The sequence below is a fragment of the Bombus vosnesenskii genome, unplaced genomic scaffold (assembly GCF_011952255.1).
Source record: "Bombus vosnesenskii isolate JDL3184/JDL3185 unplaced genomic scaffold, Bvos_JDL3184-5_v1.1 scf7180000013447, whole genome shotgun sequence".
Classification (NCBI taxonomy): domain Eukaryota; kingdom Metazoa; phylum Arthropoda; class Insecta; order Hymenoptera; family Apidae; genus Bombus; species Bombus vosnesenskii.
The window spans coordinates 26,395-50,943 of record NW_022883057.1 but is presented as its reverse complement, the minus strand read 5'-3'; the positions used below and the strand labels follow the sequence as shown (position 1 = coordinate 50,943).

General features: G+C 33.0%; 2 protein-coding genes across 5 annotated transcripts; one reads left to right on the top strand and one right to left on the bottom strand.

Moving 5' to 3' along the window:
* Positions 1–4,149: 4,149 nt before the first annotated feature.
* LOC117238304 (protein FAM166C-like) lies at positions 4,150–10,599 on the top strand. Of its 3 annotated transcripts, none has more exons than XM_033503116.1 (3): positions 4,150–4,390; positions 6,405–6,569; positions 10,220–10,599. In XM_033503116.1, exons 1-3 carry the CDS (start codon positions 4,217–4,219, stop codon positions 10,484–10,486), a joined length of 606 nt encoding a protein of 201 aa, XP_033359007.1. In that variant the 5' UTR covers positions 4,150–4,216; the 3' UTR covers positions 10,487–10,599. The 3 variants fall into 3 exon arrangements, 1 of the variants encoding a protein (XP_033359007.1); XR_004494168.1 differs by lacking the exon at positions 4,150–4,390 and adding an exon at positions 5,526–5,567 and having other exon boundaries at positions 6,405–6,492; positions 10,220–10,356; XR_004494169.1 differs by lacking the exons at positions 4,150–4,390; positions 10,220–10,599 and adding exons at positions 8,809–9,134; positions 9,199–9,237 and having other exon boundaries at positions 6,414–6,492.
* A 1,219-nt stretch (positions 10,600–11,818) lies between these two features.
* On the bottom strand, positions 11,819–23,865 carry LOC117238303 (calcium and integrin-binding family member 3-like). Of its 2 annotated transcripts, none has more exons than XM_033503114.1 (5): positions 23,743–23,865; positions 23,219–23,321; positions 22,445–22,592; positions 19,673–19,797; positions 11,819–12,516 (listed from the first exon to the last, which is right to left on the bottom strand). In XM_033503114.1, the coding sequence occupies exons 1-5, from the start codon at positions 23,835–23,837 to the stop codon at positions 12,400–12,402; spliced, it is 588 nt and encodes a 195-aa protein (XP_033359005.1). In that variant the 5' UTR covers positions 23,838–23,865; the 3' UTR covers positions 11,819–12,399. The 2 variants fall into 2 exon arrangements, with proteins under 2 accessions (XP_033359005.1, XP_033359006.1); XM_033503115.1 differs by lacking the exon at positions 11,819–12,516 and adding an exon at positions 17,925–18,233.
* Between the last annotated feature and the right edge of the window lie 684 nt (positions 23,866–24,549).

Below are 24,549 nucleotides of genomic sequence, written 5' to 3'. Positions count from 1 at the left end.
TGTAATAGTTGAAGAGCAGTGGTAGACTCGCTTGAGTGAAAGATACTGCCAATTTATCACAGACGCAGTAAAATTTATAACTTATAACTGTAGACAATCGACGGTCCAAATAAATGGAAGAGGAGGGATAAGTCATCGCAATCTGACAACTTAATATCTACATGCTTAACGATCTGGAGATTAAAAATGCTTCCGTATCTCAAGTGAAGCAACGTATGATTACGCTTCGAGGGAAGAATTGGATAGTTGCAGAGGTAAATGTATATGAAATGATACTAATTGTCCACATGTGCGTATAACTTTCGGGAGCCTGTTAAATTGTTAGAATTTTCTTAGCATCACTGAGAGCCAGTAGAATATAGTTATAATCTTGTTATAACTAGAATTATACACGTCCCATTTTAAAAATTCTGTTTGATTTTTATTTTTCCAAATGTGAATGTATTATAATCCATACAATCATATTATAACTTTCATTGTTAAAAGAAATATTCATCTCGAAAGAATTAAAACTGTCGTTCGTTTAACAATACAGTAGATCAATAACGATCTGTACGGATGCACATGTTACTTGCACAATAAAGATATCGAATCGATATCGATATGAAATTAGCAACGTACGTATTATAAGAAGAAGATAATATTGAAGAAATGTTTATGCGTAGTGATATAAAATGTATAGTAATGTATAGTAATATAATAATATGTATAATAATAGAAAATTTCTTCGTAGTAACGGACATAATACAAACAGAGAAATACGTTGGGTACGTAGGTGCATACAAATCAAAGAAGGTACGAGTGAACTCCACGTAGAAAAATAATTTAAAAAATAAAAAAAGCATCACGTAGCAAAATAGTTTATACCGAATAAAAATGTTATTGATATGATTATATAGGAAGTTGCCGTACTGATGGTACAAATGATGTGGAGGTGATTTTACACGAGAGAAACAAGTTGCAAACATAAAAGGAATTAATTTTGCTTGAGGCTCCGCGTTCGAGAAAATCAAATTTGAAAATTTGTTCGGTACATGTGAACACGGCCAATTACTGATTGGGTAGGAATATACAATCAACAGAAGGTTGAAAGATAAAGAATATAAGTGAAAAATATACAATACAATTTTTCCGTTTAAGGGCTTATTTTAAAAGTCATTATCAATTTTCGAATTTCACATCTTTTCAGAGACAATTTCGACTTATTGTTACACGCAAAATAATCTCTTATCGATTATTCGCTCCTATCCAGTCTGGAACCAACTAAGTTTAAGTATACTTGAAGAATCTTCAAACTCGGTTGTCTCAGAAACGAAACTTGGAACGAAAAAGATTTATTCTGCATTTTCGACTTATTGTTTCATGTAGAAGCGCTTACCTTATTTGTACCGCCAATACTAGGATACCCTGCGTAAATTTAACTTGTAATTCATCAATCGAAAGAGCTTCATAGGAAAAGCATTTCGACAAAGTTTTAACCGCTTACCTCTATTATTTAAGTAGTTATTGACTTAAACATTACTTTACAAGTTTACTGCTTGATGTCTCATGTTATATTTTATATCTATAAAAAATTTGATGAAAAATCTGGGATAGTATAGCCATGGCGTTACGCCGCTGATACAATTTATTCCTTATCGTGTGCTTGATATATCGCCTGCTAAGATACTCGGCAAAATCTTCGGTGTTCAGCGAGTAAATTCTACGATCAACGATGACAGCTATGAAGATTAGTAGAAGCTAAAAGGATAAAGATTAGTTAAGATATTTAAAAATTCACCATTTAATGAAGATAAAACTATTTATAGTTGCACGTAATATTCTCATATGATATGCCCATTATAGCAATTATATAAATATAGATAGATCAATCTTTTTTTAACTAGGAAGCACCGTCTTGAAAAAACTAAACAGATTATGAGATGATAAATATAACAGGTAAAATCTGTAAAGTCTTCTACTGTAAAATATAAATATCGTCTAACTAAATTTAAATTTAATAACTTCAATAAAAATGTGGCATTTTGAAAGCTAGCTAATTTTTTAAAACAGGTTCTACAATTAAAAAGCCAGAAACGTGACACTATGGCTGCAGTGTCTCAGATTATTTTCGTAATATCTCTTTTCATCTCGATCTTTCAAATACGTTATTCTTATCAATGAGTATAATTGATTATGACAGGCATTTATGGCAATCTATCAAATACCGTGCCATAGAACAAGTTAGTATGAAATGATCGGGTATTATTTATAGACTAAATATGTTATGTATCATGAAATTCGTGATATATTGCAATTACGACCACATTAAAAAAATAATCAAATCTGAAAACGCAACGATTTCAATATCTGCAAATATCAGTAGATTGCAAATCAGCAATACTGCAGCTAATGAGTACACAAAACAGTGTTATAAAATAATTAAATTCCATTAATTTATTACTATCTTACAAATCTTGATACGATCAGAAATTCTCAGTAACAATTATAACAATTATTAGTAACAATTATCTGTGGTTTGATTTCAAAATTTTGTGAATCTGTTTTCTACAATTATAGCTTCAGTTCGGGGTAAAATTATATTAGATTTAATATTTTCGTTTATTTCTGGATATATTTATATTATACGTGATATGTGTGTGTGTGTGTGTGTGTGTGTGTGTGTGTGAAATGCGGTTTATAGAAGTTTTACAGGGAAAGTAAACGCTATACTCTATTTCGTGAGAAGAGTCAGTTAAGGTAAACAGAGATAAGTGACTAGGAGAGATGGAATTCTTGAAATTGGTATGATTGATACAAAAGAGTTTGTGTTAATTGTTTATATATATATATAATATATAAACATATATATATATGTATATATATATATAATATATAAACATATATATATATATATGTATATATATATAATATATAAACATATATATATATATGTATATATATATATAATATATAAACATATATATATACATATATATAAACATATATATATATATAAATAAAATTATATATATATATATAATATATATATATATATATAAACATATATATCGAGTCAGAGGACACACGGATAATTAGCTGCACATTCTTAGCTCGAAAATTGAGGAGACCGGTGAAGAATAGTTATTGTATGCATTTTAATATGTATTTCTTTATTATAAAATACATTTCTGCCATTATAGTTTTACCGTTAAACTGTTGTAATGAATTATCACACCCGACAACATAAAAAATAGAGAAAGATATCCTGCGTCATACTCCGACATTACTGACATGAGATAAAACGGAATACATTGTGGCCGGAACTGCCGCACCACGTGACATGACAGTGATGTCTTTAAGATTGTCATCGAATTAATCTAATGAAGGACTTCAAATGATATGGGTTGGTAATTGTTCGTACTATGTAATTAACAGCTTATTTTTCTGTTTAAGTCTCGCATTAGAAACTTAACAATTATTATTGAGCTTTTATTGTACCTAATAACTATACAAGTTCGTCAAGGCTGATTGCGATAAATACAATATCAATCTTGTTTAATCTAGCTTAATTCTTCAGCATATATTAACAGTAGTAAAACAACGAAGTACATTTATAATAAATTTTTGTATTTAGATCCATAGATTTATATTGTACTTAAAATCTTTCTCGAAATCTAAGTGAAATATTTAAGAAAATAATTAACGAAGAAAGTTATATTTTATAATTACATGAATTATAGAAACATAGATAAAAATGTCATATGTTGGCAATAAGAAAAATATATTTAATTTACATAAACATGAAAAAATTCAATTACATTTCCTTCTATCTATTAGATACAACTATACTATATCAAATTGCAGTAAGTTTCGTAATTGAATACAGGGTATGAATATTTATGTAGTTGTAACAACTTCAGATTCCTTATTTATGGAATTAAAGTAATATTATAAAATAACACTTGCACTTACGTTAGATTTGATAGTAAGTAAAAGATTTCTCGTTTATTTAAATATATTTTAATTAAGCAAAATAAAAGGTCTAGTTAAATATCTTTTGATTATTTTTCATTTCCTTAATACATACTTACTTACTTCATTATACAAAAAGCTGGACATGTTTGTTCATTTGTTCATGATAAACATAACCAGACTGATAACCTTCTCAAGAATTATATTAAGGTATAAAATGTAAAATTTTCCTTCAATTACGGCAAATGATAAACAATTCGGGATGGTGGTGAGTAACAAGAAAATGTCGGAAACTCAGGCCATGTTTTACCCACCTTCGCTAATGCCTGCTTTTATGGGTGCTTATCCTCCGACAAAGTTGAGTCTTTCCTTGTACGAAGGTGGAAGCATTGGTTATTTCCAGAATTACAGAAACGAAACGTTATCGAAATTCTCGGTAAGCTTGTTTCCAATCTATTTAGTTAAAGCGCATGAAGCGCATGATATTTTGCACCTCTGACTTATTAATTTCTGCGGGATGATACCTAGTGTCATTTCTAAATGTCTAACTGTCTGTTACCGTTTTATTAGTTTAACGAATGTTTATTATAACGTGATTATGTGCAATATGAACGACGATTTATTATATTCAGAAAGAGAAACACTTAAAAGTGGTATGTAATAATTGCAATAAAGAATTACATTTTCAAAAATAGAATATTTTAAGCTTCGCTTTCTTTCCCTCGTTTGTAAATATAACAATGAAAGAAACTATTCTATGTTGATATAGCAAATTCCTCTCATACATTTTATTAACCCTTAACGCTCCAAGAGTGCCTTTCAAGCACCACCGATATGCGGCGCTCTACTCCAAACGTATTTTTCGATCGTTATTGGTAATCGTTTACAAATAAAAAATAATACTCCTCAGTCAGTTACAAGCGATCGGTAAAGGCAATCAGATCTGAACCTGTTTTATTTTAAACCCATCTATTTTAATTATGTCGAGAAAAAAATGAATCATCTTTGTGAGGAAAATATAGATAGTGACGATGACAATTTTGATTTTTGCATCTATAATGATGTAACTGTTGACTTAGAAAGCAGTTATAGTGACAGCAGTGATAGTGATATTCTTGCTCCAGGAAAAAGAAGAAAAATGAGAAAACTTTCATCGAGTGACGGAAGTGCAGATGATGGAGAATCACAGGAAGAGAATCTAACTAAGAGTATTTGTAACGTAAGATCTTCTGATTGGCAGGAAATTTTTAACAAAGATATCATTCCACAACAATTTTGTTACGCCACGAGGCTTATCATAGGCCGTGTCCCTAACCGTCGCTCGTGGTACTACAGTGTCGCAGACGGATCGTCTTATAGGACCGGCGAAATATATACAATGTAGCGACAAGCGCATAGTTGTCATCAAGCAGCGAGTTCTAGAAACGTCGATTCGCCTTCGGCCCGTTATTTCATCTACACAAAGAAGGTGGTATTCGTGATCATAGGCGCGAACGGCGACGTGACCCGAGCGTAGTCTCCCAGAGAAGATAAAGAAAAAATCGAAGGGACAATCAGTATCATTTGAGGATTCAAACGGAATGTATCGAGATGTTCAAACGAATAAAATACAGGTCGCTTAGTCTAACCAATACATCGAGAAATATCATAAAGTCTGGTCGAATTATTGTAACAAACTAATTGTATTCATCGTTAAATAATTTGTGACGCGCTCATTATAATATTAAATATTGTTAAATGGACAAGTTTATATTAACCCTGTTAAACTCATCAGTGTTAAAATCATTTGAGCTAATCTGTTACTTAATCGAAAAGATTAAGATTAATTCGCGGCGTCGATTATCGGAATCGTAGCGAGCATTTAAGCCTCTCGTTGACGCGTTTTCCTCGCGAACGCGTCTCTCCGGGAACGGTCGTAACATATTTGAATTTTCGACTGGTACAAAAATTCCTGGTCCGCAGGTACACAATTTATGTGTGCCTATTCAGTACTTTCAATTATGTTTTACTAATGCCGAAAGAGGAAAAGAAAAAGCGTCTTGTTTGTTCACCGAAATGAAGTAATGCGGCAAAAAAAACAAACAGTTTCTACTGTGAAACCTGTGAACGCAAACATGGTTTGCATCCCGATGAATGTTTTAAAAAATTCCATACATTACTCAATTATAATTAATATAAATATTGTAATCAAAATTATATTACTTCTGAGATGAATAAAGATTGTTTTGAATGACTTTAATATTGTTATTTACACGTCATTGTAGCATTTAAGATCTGACATTTAAAAACTTGCAAGTCGAAGTATGATGAGAATAAGTTAGAGCTGCTGGTCGATATTCACAATTAAAGGTCGCAGCGTTAAGGGTTGAAACGCTACATTCTATATTCTATACGTTTGATATTGTTTAAGGTATAAGTGTTATACGTATTTACGTGTATATTGTTTGTAGATGCTACCATACGAGTGGGGAATGCAAAAGACTCCGTATAGTCCACGACCTGATATTGTCGCAGATACAGTGCGACGCAAAATAAATCGTGAGTTAACCGTACTTTCGAATGATATTTCAACAATCGACAATACGCGTATGAAGGAAGTTGATGACCTATTTAAAGTAATACTCTAAATTTCCTTTTTTCACGTTATTTGCATTTCATTTTTTCGAAGAAGACATTTCGCAATTAATTATATTTTCTTTTTAACCAGCTTGGTGCTTTTTTTTATCTTCTTTATAATGTTTTCCGCAATCTGTTTAACTCCTTGTTTATTTTATCATAGTTACATTTGAAAGCCAGAAATACAGTAAGATGATAGAACTTGATCGATAATGTCGTCGGTATCGTTTCTTTAATGTTCTCCGATCGAGGAAGAATTTCGAATACGGTAAAATTGCGTCTATACGAAAGTGACAGGAAACAAGCAGTTCATATAACTGAAACGCATATACTAGAAATTAATTCGTTTTCTCTACTACTTATGAATTCAAATAAATGGAGTATATAGGTATAAACGGAGTTCTACCACAATTCTTCATTACAGTCTTTAATAACAGTACTTAATTTCTGACGTATTTATGAAATCGTGCGAGTCTAAAGTGTTTATTTGCAATACTACTTACTAGTGATTTTAACTGATTGCCTTTATATTGATTTATTTTTAATTTTAGTAATAATGACGTAAAATTATCTACAACAATGAACTCAACTGTGCTATAACCCGACATATATTCTCCAAGGGAAAGGACAAGTCTAAGTTTAGGAAAAACTTGTTTCGTTTAAATAAGATTTAGGAAAAAAGGATGAAACTAAAAATAGACAAAGATAACAGTGGGCGAAGTAAAATCTGAAAGGAGACAGAGACCATTTGCGTCTGCGTGAAATTACAGAGCGTGTGCGTATTTCTAAGTGTACGCGAAATCAAAGAAGAAATCCTTGAAAATAGAATAAAAGGGAAAGGACATGAAACTGGATAGAGAAAGTTTGAGAACGATTTTTTTTTTTTTTTTTTGGACTGGACGCTATTCGGAGTAATTAGTTAGAGTTTGCCGTGGGAGGGGGGGGGGGGTTTTTTTAGTTTTAATTTTTATAGTTTCGAAGAAATTTTGTCAATTTTTCCGTTACTTTGTTCATCCTATGCTAACTTCAAACTCTTTACTGCTTTGCCATATTCTTTTAGGCTTACGTGTTTCTATGTTTTCCTCTTTATGAAATGCGGGTACTCGTGTTTGCTCCTGGACTCCTGATTCAGTAGAACGGATCGCATTCATTATGTTGTTATTTAAACGTTCCACAGCTGCATAAATGTCTTTCGACATTTGAGAGACATTTGACATTGATAGGTTGAAGGCAATTTATAACTTTGTTGCGAACAATTTGGTCGGTCTTCGATAATCGTTGAATTGAATTGTTGCTACAACAGATGAGTGATCTGAAAAGAGTTTTAGAGAAGAGCCGACTTGGGTATATCTTCGTATATAGATGTCCTTGATTATAAAATAGTTTAATAGATCAGGCACTTTACTCGTATCGGTTGGCCAGTATATTGGTTCGTTTGTATTGAGATAATTCAGTCTGTTTGATTTGACGCTTTTAAATATACTCTTGCCACTTGTAATGATTCTGCTGCCCCATTGGGTACGCTTAGCATTGAACTCCCCTCTCACGATGAATTTATTATCGAAGCTAACGAAGAAATTATCAGAATCTTCTTTGGAGATAGTATACTTGGATGGACAGTAGACTGCTGACACAGTAATTGGGCTATGCGATCTTTTATCGCCACGTTCGTTGGTTGAAGATAGTTCGTTTTGTATAATACGATGGAAGTTCATACCGAATCACGGTGGATTTGATAATAATTGCAGTGCCAGCATGATCCCTGCTACTCGAATGTTGTGTGTGACATATTTTATACTCATTTATTTTCAAGTGTTCTTTTCTGGTAATACGAGTTTCAGACATCAGCATTACCTTTATTCCTTGCTTATCTAAGAAGAATTCCAGCTCGTTTTTATACTCAATTGGACTGTTGCCGTTCCAAAGCTATGCGTAAGGGTTCCATCTTGGTACGTTGCTTCTTAACTTGTCTACGACCATTTTTAATAATGGCAACAAGATGCTAATTTCATATAATTTATCATTTTTTGGGTTATACATGCTATTTTGTATAGTGCTATCATACACTTTACTAATATAGTGCTCCACTTTGTTTTAATATTCCTGAGCATAGGAGATTGACGGATTAGTTACTTTACATGATGTGTTAGGTTGGTTGTGTTCTTAATTTAAGATTTAAGAAACCTATTCTTCTACAGTTTGCAGGGTGCTCTTTTTCACAATGAATGCGTTTTGTAGGAACTTTTACTGATTTCGTGCACTGTGCTGTAGGATGAGAGTTTGCACATTCAACGAAGCGACGATTATAATCGCAATATCTCTGTACGTGCCCATATCTTTGACATCTTTTACACCGAACCACCTGCCTTTCCTTCTGAAGTAGCTCGATTTTTACTGCAGAATTCATTAATCGGTTGATGTTGTATACAGCTTGATTGTTAGGTTTTTGTTTCAAGTCGATAAAAAAATAAGGATAGTGGATTTTTTGTTGTACCGTGGCCTATGTTGCTAATATTAATTACTCCGTTACCATATTTCCGGAGTTCAAGTTTTATTTCATTTAGGTTTATTTAGGTTAGGAAAAAATCTTTCTTCCTTAAGCTGATACGTATGAAAGTTCGCTTCTAGGTCTTCAATTAACTTTGTTAATTTCCTATAAGCATCAGGATTAAGCGATAAAATTCTTACGTCGTTGTTGTTAACTTTCAGTTTATATTTCTGTTTATTTACAACACTTGAGAGAGTATTCATTATTGCTTGTATATGGATAAAATTCAAGTAAGATTGGTAAAGAAGAGGATCTTTTTGCGGGTCTTGTCTTGTTGACGTCTCCGATAGAATATAATAATGTGAATCTATTTGAAGTAGTAATATTCTTTTTGTTCGTTTATGATTGCGTTTATGTTACTCTCTGCTTCTATCTTACGTTTCTTACCAATGTTGATATTGTTAGTCAGTTGGGTCGATCTATCTCTCTACCATAGCGATGGTAGATTGTTATGATGCAGCTTCGATCAAGAATACTCGATTGATTTCCTTGAGCCATTTGCGAACCAGCTATTTTCGAATTCAGAACAACTAGTCGAGAGGCATTAAGTAGCTTGTGATTCGGTAATTCTACTCTCTTACAATTTAACTCAATAAAATGTAAGAGAAATTTCATCTGTATTTCTTTTCGCGTAACAAGTTGTCAGTGCGAAAACGTACACTCACAGTGATTGTAAACTTTACGGAACACGATCATACTGTCTACATGTTTCAACAGCAGAATACGAACTCCTCTTCAATAGTGTATGTTCCGAACTTGTATGAGCGTACGACACTATACGAAAATCTACATTTCTGACGCAGTTAACGATTCTGCAATGATAGAATTAAAGAGTATTTGATAAATTCTTTGAATAAACATCTGATCAAACGAAAAATAAAACGAGAAATTGTTTCATTTGAAATCCAAGTAACGAAATAATCTAAAGAAAAGGCATTTGTTCGATCAAATAAACTAATTGTATGATTTTTTCAAATAACATGTTATCTTATTATTATGTTTTTATGTTATTATCTTAACAGTTATTTCTAATCAAAGGATCTTGGTTTAGCATCGCTTGTAGCTACTATATCTACCTAATAATAAACATATTACTTACAGGGAGTACAGATTCATCGCAGTCAATATAAAGATCGCACCGGTAGCTTTCATCCTTTAACTTTCTTTAAACCCGACACCTACATGTATCAGTGTGCACCAGGAATGACGACGTCATATTTCTTGAAATATCCAACGAATTATGTCAAACACAAAATGCCAATAGTTTTACCTCTCACTTATGAAAGGAGGATGCAGACACCATACATTCCAGATTTATCTCTGTCTGGGATATATAATAAATCAAGTTGTATTGCTTACAAACGATAGCTTATTATACGTGTTAATGCTGCTATAAACTGCTGCAAGGTATTAGTCGAAAAATAATTTAAAAGTAAATTAAAAATTGTATAAAATTAAAAGAAATGAGATATTTAGGTAAATTATTTGAAATATAACAAAATTTGTTATTTAGGATGAATAATTTTAGAAATTTTAAAATTTGTAGTTGTTAAACGTTGTTTTCAAATATACTCTGGTGGTAATTCTACTGCTTTAAAACAGATTTCCTTGACGATGAAATTTTTTTTACTGCCGATGGGAGTGTGTGACTTAACTTGATCATGAATTATTTCTTGCGAGTATTATTATTTATCAAGTACGAATTTTTAAGGACAGTTAGGTAAACCACGAGCGAAACGATAGAATGAATTAGAAGAAATGTCAAATAAATTTTTTTTAGAAAAATAATTCTTTCGGCGAAAAATAAAATAAATTTTTTAATGAGATATAGTATCGTTAATAAAAAAGAGGATAGAATTTACCCAATATTTAAAGGAGAGTGGAAAATATTTTAGTTTTAATATAAAATGATTATTTCTTGTATGTATATTTTATATCCTCGAGAAAAATATTTTTTTCTAATATTAAGCAACTTCGTTGGTTTCATATTTCTAAAAAAATAATTTCTACATAATATAAAATAGGTACTCCTTGTACACTCGGAAAATATTTGTTTAAAATGTGAAATAAGTATTTATTTCATACTTGGAAAAAATATTCTTTTGCTAAATATTGTATGTATATTTAATTATTAGAAAAAGATTGGATCTCTTTTTAGTAGCAGTTTAATTTACTGATTCCCCTATGAGGTTACAAGGCAAGCAAATCTACAAATTTCTACAATACTTGCCTGCTCTGTTCCGCAACAAATTCTCTCTCTTTCTCTCGTTCTCTCTCATCCTTATACATACATACCATAAATTCCTTTACAATATTATATCTATTGATAATATGTGACATTTCTGTTATATGGTTGTTGGATTGGTGGGAAATAAATCGCTGTTTAGAACGTGCGGTTATAATGTCAATTGTCTATCATTTCTAATTATCTTTATTAGTTAGTTGTATATACGTGCATATATATCGCTGTAAATGCTATAAAGTTGAAATATGAATTTGTTTATGTATGTATGCCTCATCTGTTGTTATATTTTGGAGAAAATTAAATAATTTCATAAGGTAGAATGCTCCGGTAAATTGATAGATATTTTTAAAAAAAGAAAATGTTAAGGTAGTCTCATAAATAGTTGATAACCGTGATTATTTACTAAAAAATTAATAATAAGTAAGATTGTATATTTTGGTAATGAATTAAAAATGTAAATACCGATGGGCCATTTATTTTCCACCAATCTAATGTAATCGATACCATTATTATTCTACATATCCTTCTAAGAAATGAACTCTTCTTATCAAATAAATGACAATAAGTATATCGACCTGCATATAATAAAATTTTCGTTTAGGATATCGACAATTTCTATGTAGGAGATACGATCTAATAATTGAAACATTAATTATATCGCTAAGGTTACAAAATCGATAATTATGCGTATTTAAAAGCATACCCCCGACAGTGCTATAAATTTGTATTACCATGTACAATAATATAATAGTAACCATGAATAATAACATTTTTCAGTTGTAAAGTAACATGCAATTGAATATATTATGTGAAATTCAATGCAAAGCACATCTATGCGCGTCTTTTTCCTTACGAAGTGGTCGATAATTCCATTCCAATGAAATTAATTTGTGAAAATGCCTTTTTGAGAAAATTATATAATTATTACTTAATTATGTAATGATATGCATGCACATGAATTTGGAGTACAAAGTCGTACATTTGCTCCAATATGCATATCAAAGTTACAGAAATAATTACCATAATATGAGCATAATTAAACATTAAAATGAAAGGAGAATGTTGACGAGAATTCTGCAATTCTCGAAGCGAAACGTATAAATTCTTCGAAGGAAATGCTTCCCTGTTGGGTGAACACCATCTCTTGAAGTATCTAATGAAGTTGAAAAAGAAACGTTAGTAAAAAAGCTTATATTATATTATATATAGAATCTTTGCATACAAAATATTCTTTTATCGTAATAGATTTTAAGGAGAATCTATATATACATTCATATTTCTGTTTCAAGAAACATTACTTGTAACCTTAAAGTAACTTTTAGAATTATTTTATTTTCGGCTGTGTAATTGAATCAAATCGGATTTCAAGTTTACATATGTTTACACTTCGATACATATAGCTAAGTATAATAAACGTTTTTAGAATTTGATGTTATGTTATTCTCGGGGAAAATAGTCTAGAAAATAAAAAATGTTATATTACGATTTTGAATCTGACTATTACTTTATTTACTTATTTATTGTCTTGCGTTAGCGGCAGTAAGACTTCCTTTTTACAGAAAATAATTCCGGTATAATTTGTAATAACGAAACATTAATCATAGTGTAGATTTCAATATTAGAAATAACTTGATTCGTTTACAACTAAATTAAATATGAGAAAAAAATATGTGGCTTAGCGTGCGACAATGTTTTAAAAGAAAAGTCTAATGCTGTTAAAATATTACATGTAGAAATAAAGTAGTAAAATAAAAAAAAAAACTCATAAATGGAATTTCCTTGCTATACTTTAGAAGAGAAATAAACTTCATATTGGTAGGAGAGAATATACTTTATATTAGTATATAAAGTATACTTCTACTTTCTATGTTTCAGAAAGAAGTTAAAAAACATATTGCGCATAATGAATATAAACGGGCGATATATGATACAATAATTCAGTACATAATTCAACTCTTTCAAAGGACATATTTAGGAAATTAATCAAATGTTTTTTGTTGCTGTAATACTCTACGTTATTGGTTTTACGAAATAATGCAAATCACCGATCGCTTCAAACTGGAAATTAGTAATTTATTACAATTTTCTTATTTTCAGTTAAGTAGAATAGTGTATTGACAAATTTTATTTAAAAAGAGGTACGGTTTAATGGATTTCCGCTCAATCAATGCCACGTACGTTTAAAATCAATCTTTATCAACCTGACAAATTAATAGAGACCTGTATTTTGAATAGATACCGAAGTTTATTTGAAAGGCAAGATTATGAAATTGATCTCATAAATTATCTAAATAGATTATTAGGATTTCATATTTTACGTTCAAAAATAACTATACGAGGCAATTGCATAATTTATTGACATATTTAAAAATAACCATGTCAATATTAATAGCATCAATGAACTTTTTGTAGTATATTTTTTATGACTAGAATTTTGAATTAATGACTTTTATTGCTAGAATTTCTATTTGTAGGATTTTCTCAAATAGCATTTGTGTTTGCTGTTCCCTTTTTCTTCTAAAGAAAGAAATTGCGATATTAAAACTAATAAATTTTATACGATTTGACTTTCGAACGGTTCAAGTACATACCAGTGCAAGTGTTACTTGATCACTTCGGCATATCTTCGACATATGTACCGTGTGGGAGAAGTTGCTTGACCAGGAAGCTATAGAACTAAGCTTCGCTCAGATAACGTAAAAGCTGACCAACAAATGAAAAGTTACGGTACATCGTATATTACAATATTCCCAAGCAGAGAACGCATATGGACCTCCACCTATGTTGAGAAACTGTTATTTATGTGTGCAACGAAAGGGACAGGTTTTCTGAACAGGGTATGATTTCTGATACGCATCTTACCTGTGAAGCTACAGCTTTAGAGATAGTGGCGCGAATTCGCCGCACGCGACTTGCAGAAAGCACAGCATCGCCTACTTCCAACGCAAACACATCGAAGGACAGAATTTTGGCTAAACGCGCGTGACAACGTATAATCAACGGATAATGAAAAATATAGTCGCTAGATGAAAGAGCATCATATGAGCAGGTGTATGGGCAGCTATAAAGGTTGAAACAAAAGTTGGTATGGCATCGAAAGTTGATGGAAGGGAGAAAATGCGAAACGCAGTGGCATACCCCCGTTCCTGCTTTACAGCGTTATCAGCCGTAGGAGCACTGATCGGCGGTGCAGCCGTAGTGGCGAAGGCTGTAAATGATGCGTAGACGGCACAAAAACAGCTGAAAGAAGCGTAACGTCGTAATCGTGCGATGGAATCTATTACCTTATAAGCGCGAAATCGGTTTGAAAAGGAAGAAAGAACTAAATGCTAAAATTGAAAAAGAATATCGGGAAATAGGAACGATAAATCGTGACTATACTTCGTATAGTTGGTTCAACTGAAAAAGTGGTGTAAGGAATCACGGTACTTTCGCGGAGTGTTTATGCGCGATGATTTACCGAGGAAATCTCGACCAAGCAAATGCTTGAACATCGTGAATTTCGATAAAGACAACAGTCCGAACACGCATTGAGTGGCATATGCAAAGCGAGGATCCACGGCTAAATATTCTGACAACATTGCGGAGTCCGACCACCGGGAAAACTCATCGATTGTTTCGGGAATAACACGAGAATTACGTACAACTGCACACAATGTCAAATTTCAGTGAGAGCTTATGTGGACAATTGTGCGTAAAATTTCTTCATGAATATCTGACATAAATCTAAACTACACTCGTAATGTATCTCATTTTTCGCCAGACATTCATGATAGCACGACGACGAACATGTCATTCACCTTTGCTTTAACGGGCAGGAGTAACGTGCTCTCGGCGAAATATTTTCCACTGATCGATCTGACGGATGGCGAGTACGAGCTTGGTCTTGTATATTTCGAGACGTGTAGCACGATTCCCAACGTCAAGCGTAGCAACGATAAATTTTATTTTCGCGATAAAGACGATGAGATCGCGGTTCAGTTTGTCGGACGGTTCGCACGAATTAGAAGCGGTAAATAAATTTCTGAGGCGAAGGATAACAAACATGTATCCTTGGAAGACCAGATCAATGATCAAGGACGACGACGATGAATATCCTATCGTTTTGCGAACAAATAACAACAGCATGCCAAGCTAAACTCTCAGTTCGTACAGAGTTAACTTCACGAAATCGAACAACGTGGGATCTCGTTAGGATTTTCTGCGGATCCTATCCTATCGCCCAATACGTCGCACGTGTCAGATAAGCCTGCAAATATCATAAATGTAAAGGTGATTCAAATAGAATGCAACGTAATCACCGGTTCGTACAGTAACTACAAGTTTGTACTCGGAGGGTGCCTCCAGGACATAGGATATAGGAAACGCTGCAACGAATCATTTACCTAGCGATCGTCGTGCGAGAAATAGATGATTCGATTGTTCGACTTCATTCGATTAGAGTCCGATCAGAGTGCGTAAGACTTTCGGGGAGAAGAGATAACGGTGCGAATACACATACGTTGACTTAGAATACGCTTAGCTTGCGATCGATAAGAACGAAATAGTATCCTTATCTGCAGCAGCAGCAACAATAACAACACTGGCAGTAACGCAACGCAAATACCTATCTCATCGACTACCTGTAAACCTTTCGACCTCTTGATTGGAGAAAAGAAAAGGGTAAAGACGACCAAATTGAACGTGCGAAACGTGAGATCCCCACAGTTGCTGGGACTAGCGGTGATCTGGTGGTAGAAAAGAAGAAGAACAAGAAATTGTATAACGAAGATAGAAGTACATGCTATAATCCACACGCTAACGCCACGTTGAAAAACAGCGATGGAATAAGAATGCCTATATCACAGCCGGACCTCTATGTACTAAAACGTAGATGTTTTCTGTACGTCAAGGGGAAACTGAGTTTATTGGAAGGGGAGTCGAAGGATACCATTGGAGATGCAATTTTGGATACTAATAGAGTCGCGTTTACATTCGACGAAATTCGTTACGAATTGAACGGTGTTGAGATCCCCTCGGAAGTCTCGATATAACAATTGCACTGAAGAATTACTCGAGTCTATCCAGAGAGGGAAGTAGGGCACTAGAGAACGCAGCTTGGAAGTATGTAAATTATACAAAAAGTGTTCACAAAGCAACAACAGATTTCAATTTCTGTGTACCGCTCGACGCGTTGTTGGGCTTCTGCGAAGATTACAAACGTGTCCTGATAAACGCATGCCACAAACTCGTTTTAATTCGCGCACGCGATGATACGAACGCGTTGTACTCAGCCGCTGCTTTGAAATCTAAATTGAAATTACATAAAGTTCAATGGAGCGTACCGCGCGTTACGTTGAAGCAAAAGTTGGCGTGTTGCGTATTCTCTACAGCAGCGAATCGATCGGCATGGGTTTTCGATTCTAGAATCTCCACGAATATCCGTTATTGCAAACAACTACGAATTTATTTATATATATTTATTTATTTATATATATTTATTTATTTATATTTGCCTGATAAAAGCAGCGGCGCAATTAGAAAAGCCGAGATACGTAATATTTGCTATGTAAACGTCCCGAAAGGACGCTACTTTTTTTAACTTTTGTATGTCGACGAACGTTTGACTTTATTTAAACTTTGCAATGTATCCATACGACGATCCGAATCTCGACTCTGATCGACGCAAATATGCCGTACTTTACGATATATACGCAAAGTTTGACGAATCTTATTACGGATACGAAAGACTGCTGCTCGATATCACGGACTTTCTACTTCGTCGTCCGTTCTCGGCAAACCGAATCTCTAAAGACTGTAAAGCAGCGGTTGACGCGAGAATCGATTCTAAATGTTGAGATAACATGTCTCCAAACATCACCGCGTACTGTTTAAGATAGTCCACGATCGCAACGTCGAGTACAGTCCTTCGACGAACGTCCCTGAAGAAACCTTTTTGAGAGAAAAAGGAAACAATGAAGATGGCTATCGTCAGCATCCAAGGATTTGAGCGGAAGGAAGAATTCATGATAAAAGTCATACTTGGCGATAACGAACGATTAGTACGCTATATCTTCGAACCGCCGTTTCCATGGTTGAACTTGGACGACAAGGACAGACGTCTATAGCTCAACTGGTATAACAGCTGGGACATCAGCAACGTTCCACATAAGTAAACCAAAACGTTATTTGTAAAACGTATAGCGCGCAAAACACGTTCATCCGAAACGCTATACAGCACTTGCAACATTGTTAGAAACAAAATGCATAACGCGCAAAGACGTTTCTCTGAAAAGTTACGCGGCAGACGCTACATTCTTCAATGTTCAGACTATTTCGGACTGAGGTGAGGGGCGGGGACCCCAGTTCTATAGTGTTTATTCCATAAAACGAAGTTCTTTATCATCATACGCCCTCTCTCCCCTTCACCATTATATTATAGATATGTGTAAGGATCGAGACGCGTTATGCTACGTTAACTATTACTATTAAACCTCCTATTCCTGCAAAAAGGAAATTCCAGGAAAAACCCACTACGTTGGAGTCGGAACGATCGTTGAATCCTCATACGATACCTACTCTTGTAATTGTAATATTAACTTTTTAACATAGTACACAATTTTGCTGGATATTCATTTACTCGAAAACTCAGTATCATCGGTTGCATGCAAAATTGAGTCGGTTACAGATGCAAAGTAGAATAAATAAAAACATGCTGAGATAATCGATTCATTTTGATGTATTATACGTATTTCATGAAAGCACGGAATTCTTGCCCAGTTACCATATATTGAATTTTCTCGTTGCTGACAGAAGCATGTGGACGAGCATAATGGAGTTCTTCGTAAATCAACTGGCTTTGGTGATCGATTACTACTGGCGACAGCTGACCTAATTAATAACGTTTCTGCGTTATCGTAACGAGTGGAGCAGAGAAGCGGTTTTATAATATGTTATGTTGGGACGGTTTAAAAGCAACTCCTCTCGTATTTACGCTGTACAATTTACATTTTTCTATTTCGACGGAATTAAATAATATGTAATAATAATAATAATCGAACTAAAATTTCGTTTATATAAATGGAGTTTGTATAAACGGAACTCCACCGTAGCTACGTGTAACTAATTGTAGGTATAAATGAATCGATTAGACTAGGAAATGTAGAGCAACAAACTATTGCAACGTATGTTATAATCAATTCGAAAATAAGAGTAGAAATAAGCGGTCAAAAACCGGATGATTCCAATATTTGACTAGTAATACAAACACACATCGCTTCGCGCATTTTTTATTATGCAGCTACACATTTTTGTACTGTTCATTGTGAAAATATTTATTATTCTACGAAAAATAGAAACGCACAGCGTTTTATGAAAAAAGTGAGAAGGTAGCTATATGCAGATTACCCGAAAATCTTTAAAAGTCCTAATAAGGAAACAAATTTGGCAATTATTTACAAAGTGGACGTCTCGCCGATTTGAATGAGCTTGAAATATGTTATCAAGGTTAACATTTTTAACAACGTTTCCTTACGCATGTTACTTTAGTTTCCAAGATATTCGCAAAAGATTCCATTTCTCATAATTTTCTTTTTCAATATCGTGGTTGAAGTATCTTCAATTTCGAATAACAATAATATAATATAAAGCTTAATACGAATTGTATCTGTCTTATTATCCCATACCTTAGCTTATTGCACAGTTGGCGTTATAGTTATGTAAACCAAACTTAACTCACTGATTTTTCATGCGAGTTGAAAATGATTATCGAAATTTAGTTCGGTTGGATTATAGAAAAGTATGGACGCTATGAGGAAGCTAAGTCCGAACGACAGTAATATATGTATAAGGAAAAGTTGTTCAGAATGTCGATCTTCGCAACATATTTCAAGGTTATTCGAATCAGTGAGGTTATCGGCTTTGCAAGTAATTGCCAAAAATTTATTACTACATTATGGTCCGCATTGTAGCATGCAAATTATCTTCTTGTATCTTTAAATGATTTCTGATTTAACATAACTACATTGCAAATTTTAATTAATCGTTAAATTTTAGGTGGCAAATGTGAAAATAGAGGTAGAAACTCTACTATTATGTAATAAAATTTTGTTATTATAGAGATAAGAGTTATTATTGCAAGATTTAAGACAACAGATCTGTTTCTATTCTTCGGAATATGTTCATTGTATTGGTGAAATAAAAGTAACGATTATACGGATAATACGTAGCGGTAATATTTATCGTTGTTAATTGAATGAAACGTTTGCTGCGCTACGTTGTTCGTTTATCTGCAAAATCAACTCATAGAAGTAAATATTATCAAAACTTGCCATTCGCGCGACGTGTTCCGCTGTCGCCGAATCAATGGTTTCATGTTCGTCCTGGTCGCACCGTGTCAATCTGTGCACAGTTTCGATCAAATCGTCCACTGAGATTTGATTGTCGCCGTCGAAGTCTGGAAATGAAGGTATTAACGGTGCCGTTGTTCGTATAGAGTTATCTGACTCTATTTTACGTATCGTTCGAACAGTTCAGTAACCTAATATACATTTCTCTATACAAGACGCGGAAACGGAATGAAACGGAAATACGTTGAATTTACCTAAATTGAGTCGTCATTGCGTTATCCAATGTAGATTAACGCAACAACACCCTCTTTAGTTCTGTTTTATTCCGATGCGTGGTTCGTTTCAGGCTTTTGATCCTCGTGATGAGTAGAATATGATGCAATAGAAAATAAATTTATATTTATCTTGACCTTGCACATATTTCAATTAATTTTAATTAAGTTAGCGATTCTACATCAATCTATAAATATAAATATAAATTTGTTGCTATTCGTATATATCTAATTTGAACGATTATAAAATTCTTTTGGTTTCTTTACATTTAGTAACTTAATAAACATGCAATTAACCGTTTATTCATTTTCAATCAGATTTTCATCACACAATTATTAAGTATTTGAATAATTATTTGTATCAATATTCGAAACACTTAGAACCTTAGAAATCTTAAAACATTAAAATTTTAAACATGTTTTAATTTACTTATCCACTGACATTTTTATTATGTATTTGCTCCTGCATGTTTCTCAACTCTAAACTTAATAAATGCCCACTCGTTTTTCTTATTGCTTCTTTATTCGTCTTTCTACCTTCTTTTCCAATTCGGCTGACTTTGTTCTTCCTCTTGTCCGCCTGTATTCTCATTCCTTTCACGTAGCTACGTATGCAGCTATTCTCGACTCTCGCTCAGCCCTATTATTTCTCTGCTTTCACGAGCATTGACGCGATATCGTATGCACCGTGAAATTAAACGATCCCGATTAACGAAATCGAGCGAACTCCTGATGCGCCTGTAATATCGGATAGGCATTTGCGATCGAAGAGGATTATAAGTCGTTTCTGTCTTCCCCTTGTTTAACTTCATGTTTTAATACGTTCTGTTTCAAATCAATTTTGTCCTCAGACAAGTCCAAAGAAAGGAAGTTAGATATTTCATAATTTAATCCATAGCGATCGACACCTTTACCTTTCTATATGAATTCTACTGTTTACGATTCGATCAAAAATAGTTACCTACTTAGGGATGCACTTAGATTCTCGACTAACGTGAAAACAACGCATACGCAAAGAGATTGATCAAATCACAGAAAATAATAAAATATATATAAGTGAAAAATAAAATAAAGAAAATAATTTCTATTCAAAAGTGTACTAAAAGGAGGAAAATAAGTTTCTTAACCTGGCGTCATTAAGTAATTCGATGTAATAATGATACACGAGGTAACCTGTATATGTTGAGCACATGCGGGAATCGTACACACGATAGAATATCACTCGATTCTTGAATACATATTATTAAAAATAAAAACCTGGTGGACTGGTTGTATTAACCTTGCAATGTATCCTTCAACACTTCTTCTGTCTTCTTGGATGAAGCTAATGACGGCAACAAAGGCGATTTTCTAATGATTACGAGGTGAAAATGGAAGGATATTTGATTCGAATCACGAGCCCGAGATTTATTTAATCAAATAGAGAGTCTTTGTAAGTGTTGAAATACTGGAAACTTTGGAACTAAACTAATACAAGTCCGCCAGTTTTTTATTTTTGGCAATATTTGTTCAATGATGTGATTATTAGTGCATTCAATTATTTTCTTCTCTTTTTATACTGTATTATTATTGACATGTTACATTGTATGGTTATGCTGTACTTGATTGAAATCTCGCTTGCAAGATTACACCCAGGCAGACAAACAAACAGGAAAGTAAGCTAAATAAGAACCATTAAAATATTAACTCATTAGCACACTGGCAAAATTAAGTGTACATAATAAACTTGTCGTCTACAAAACAATCGTTAAACTCATTTGAGCGTAAGATATTGTGCTGTGGGGGAGGGGGGATGACTGCTAAAAGGCAGATCGCTAAATTAGAAGCTTTACTACGATCTATTGTGCTCAGGACCACAGTAAACGCACCGTGGTATGTGCGAAATGACGAACTCCGTGAAGATCTGAGAATCAGTTTAGTCGTGGAGGAAATTATACACTCGAGTGGCAAATACAAAACCAGATTAGACAATCATCCTAACGACCTAACTACCAAACTCTACACAGTGAATCTACCTAGAAGACTACACAGAAGACATACTAATCATCCTCTGTCGCAGTAATAAAACGATACTTTTGCTCACAAATTGACTACGCTTAAAATTGTTGTACATACGGATGCCCTGTCAAACAAGGAAACATCTACGTGCTACATTTACAAAAACTAAAAAAGTTAAAATTAAAAAATTAAAAAGTTAAAAAAATTTACCAAATTTACCAAATATGTCAATATGCTTTCAGTTCGTCTTAACAAGCGATAATAAGTAATAACTTTCTAAATGTAACAAAGAATTGTTTAAAATTCATGCGATTTATTACCAATTAATATTTAATTTCCCTGGCAAAGTGGGGTTGCGAATAGGAAAAGTTTAAAAAGCGCTGGTACAAAGAAATACAAAATACTATCAAACGTATATTAAGTTGTTAAATTAACGTTTTATCTTAAAAAGAATTTGAATTTTAAGTTATAAATAGTGTCTTACCAAAAATGTAAAATGCCCAAGCAGCACGAACTTTCGAAGGACAATGTTTAGAGAAGGCAGAACATAAATCCAATATGTCTTCTAAACTTAAATGATTGTCTTTTTGTGAAGAAAATACTCGATATATCGAATCACGAAATGGGCTGCACTAAAATAAATTAGTATTACAATATTGAAAATTAAACAGTATCGAACGATATGATTTATCTGCACTACATTATTAACTATGTATTATTATTTATTATTATTAACTATACAGAAAGAGGAAATATCAATTTTACTATCTAACAGGCGGCATTCGCTTGCAAGTTCTAAGAATGTCACTCATATGTCATGAAATAAATGATGTAAAACTTCAACTCACTTCGACATAATTAGGAAATTTGCTATGTGTAACATATTTCGTTCCTAATTAATAAATTTCGAAAATTTGTGTTCTATGCACAAACTACCAATGAAACGTTATGTAAAATTGCATACAATTATCGCGGATTAATGTTCTATCAATCCTAGTTGGCTAATTTCAGTGCGATAAAATGAAATATTGTATTTCATCAACGAACAAGATGTGTATATTATATACACGTATACGTCGTTCTTATCAAAATGATAGGTGAAAGATGATTCATTATTATAAAAGTGTTCATAAACTGTCATTACTTCAGTCAGATCTTAAATACTAAATGTTAACACTAATATATCATAAATACAAATATTTGCAGTTTTCTATTTACTACTATAGTTAGCCGAAATATGGAGTAATAGTTGACTTACTCGAATTTGTGGCAATATGGTTTCGACTTCGTCAATAGTGAAACGATGCTGAATATTTTCACAAAGTTTTCCTGGATTTACATTGTCAAGTATTTTAACAATACTGAAAATATGAATTTAGAATTTTAGTCACGAACTACAATAAAAAGACTTTGTAGAATAATGAAATTTTGTTCTCCTTTGTTGATATCTTGTATTTACAATTAAATTTACAAATTATGTGTTTCCTTAGTTATAATTATGACAATGAAAGCTTAGATTTTGTTTAGGGCATTAATGTAACTTTAATACATAGTACTTGGCATGTATGTAACATTATTATATATTGAAATGATATTATCGAGAAAGAGTATTGAAAAAATTATGAATCTTCACTTTCGCATTTGGTTCCATTCTGTTACTAATTTTAAATGAAATTCCTTTGTGATAATGTTATGCTTTTAACTTTTCAATGCACTATGCAATAACAAAACTTATGCGCTTTATACATAATTCGAACATTTTTGTTTTTTTTTGTTACTCACTACTGTATTTCGTTCTTTTTTAAGTATGTTAATTCCACATAAGTGACAAGTGTTTCTTCAGGAAGAATATAGTTGGTTGACAGATAATTCCCCATAGCAATACACGGATGTGGAAGAATTCAAACAAACTGACGCCCTGTTAATCAAACAATGTGCTGTTTGGTTATCAATGCGTCGATAACGTGTTATCTCTTTCCGAGGGTTTCTTTAGATACGTCACAGACGATGTTAACAATCAAACTTCAAATACCGATAATACGATCCATTAACATGAAAGCAATTTTCAAAGTTCCAGACAATACATTGTTGAACACAATTTTCTATTTGTAGGAGTGATCGTAAATTAATGATTGGACGAATGAATCTAGTGGATTTGGCGAATCTGAAGCGAGTGGACTTAGCCGTTCATGAATGTGTTTGCGAGGGAAAAAAATACCTGAAGGGAGTAAAATTTCACCGAAATCGGTCGATACGGAAACAAGTGACAGGCATGGAAAGACATAACGATCTCGATATTAGGCCGAGAGTCGCGAAAAAATGCGATTTTCGTCATTTTTAACCCCGTTTTCAGCATGTGCGTACTGACATAAATGTGCAAAACCTAATTCATTAAGTTCGAATAACAAGATTGTAAAAAGTGATCTTTGCTATCATCTTCGCAATTCCGACCAATTGCAATTTTCTCGAAATTTACTTCGCGCATCATCTATTTAGTAAACTAATCTTTTTAACTTCTCAAAAGAGCTGAAATCATTTGGTACGGGTTTAGAAACAAGTTATTCTGTTTCAAAGAATGTGCCAATATTA

Coding starts and splice junctions, on each gene's coding strand:
- LOC117238304 (XM_033503116.1), top strand. CDS start 4,217: ATGGTGGTGAGTAACAAGAAAATGTCGGAAACTCAGGCCATGTTTTAC. Junction 4,391..6,404: donor AAACGTTATCGAAATTCTCG/GTAAGCTTGTTT, acceptor TATTGTTTGTAG/ATGCTACCATACGAGTGGGG. Junction 6,570..10,219: donor AAGTTGATGACCTATTTAAA/GTAATACTCTAA, acceptor TATTACTTACAG/GGAGTACAGATTCATCGCAG.
- LOC117238303 (XM_033503114.1), bottom strand. CDS start 23,837: ATGGGGAATTATCTGTCAACCAACTATATTCTTCCTGAAGAAACACTT. Junction 22,593..23,218: donor CCATATTGCCACAAATTCGA/GTAAGTCAACTA, acceptor AATTTATTTTAG/TGCAGCCCATTTCGTGATTC. Junction 12,517..19,672: donor CGGAACACGTCGCGCGAATG/GCAAGTTTTGAT, acceptor CAACTTCATTAG/ATACTTCAAGAGATGGTGTT.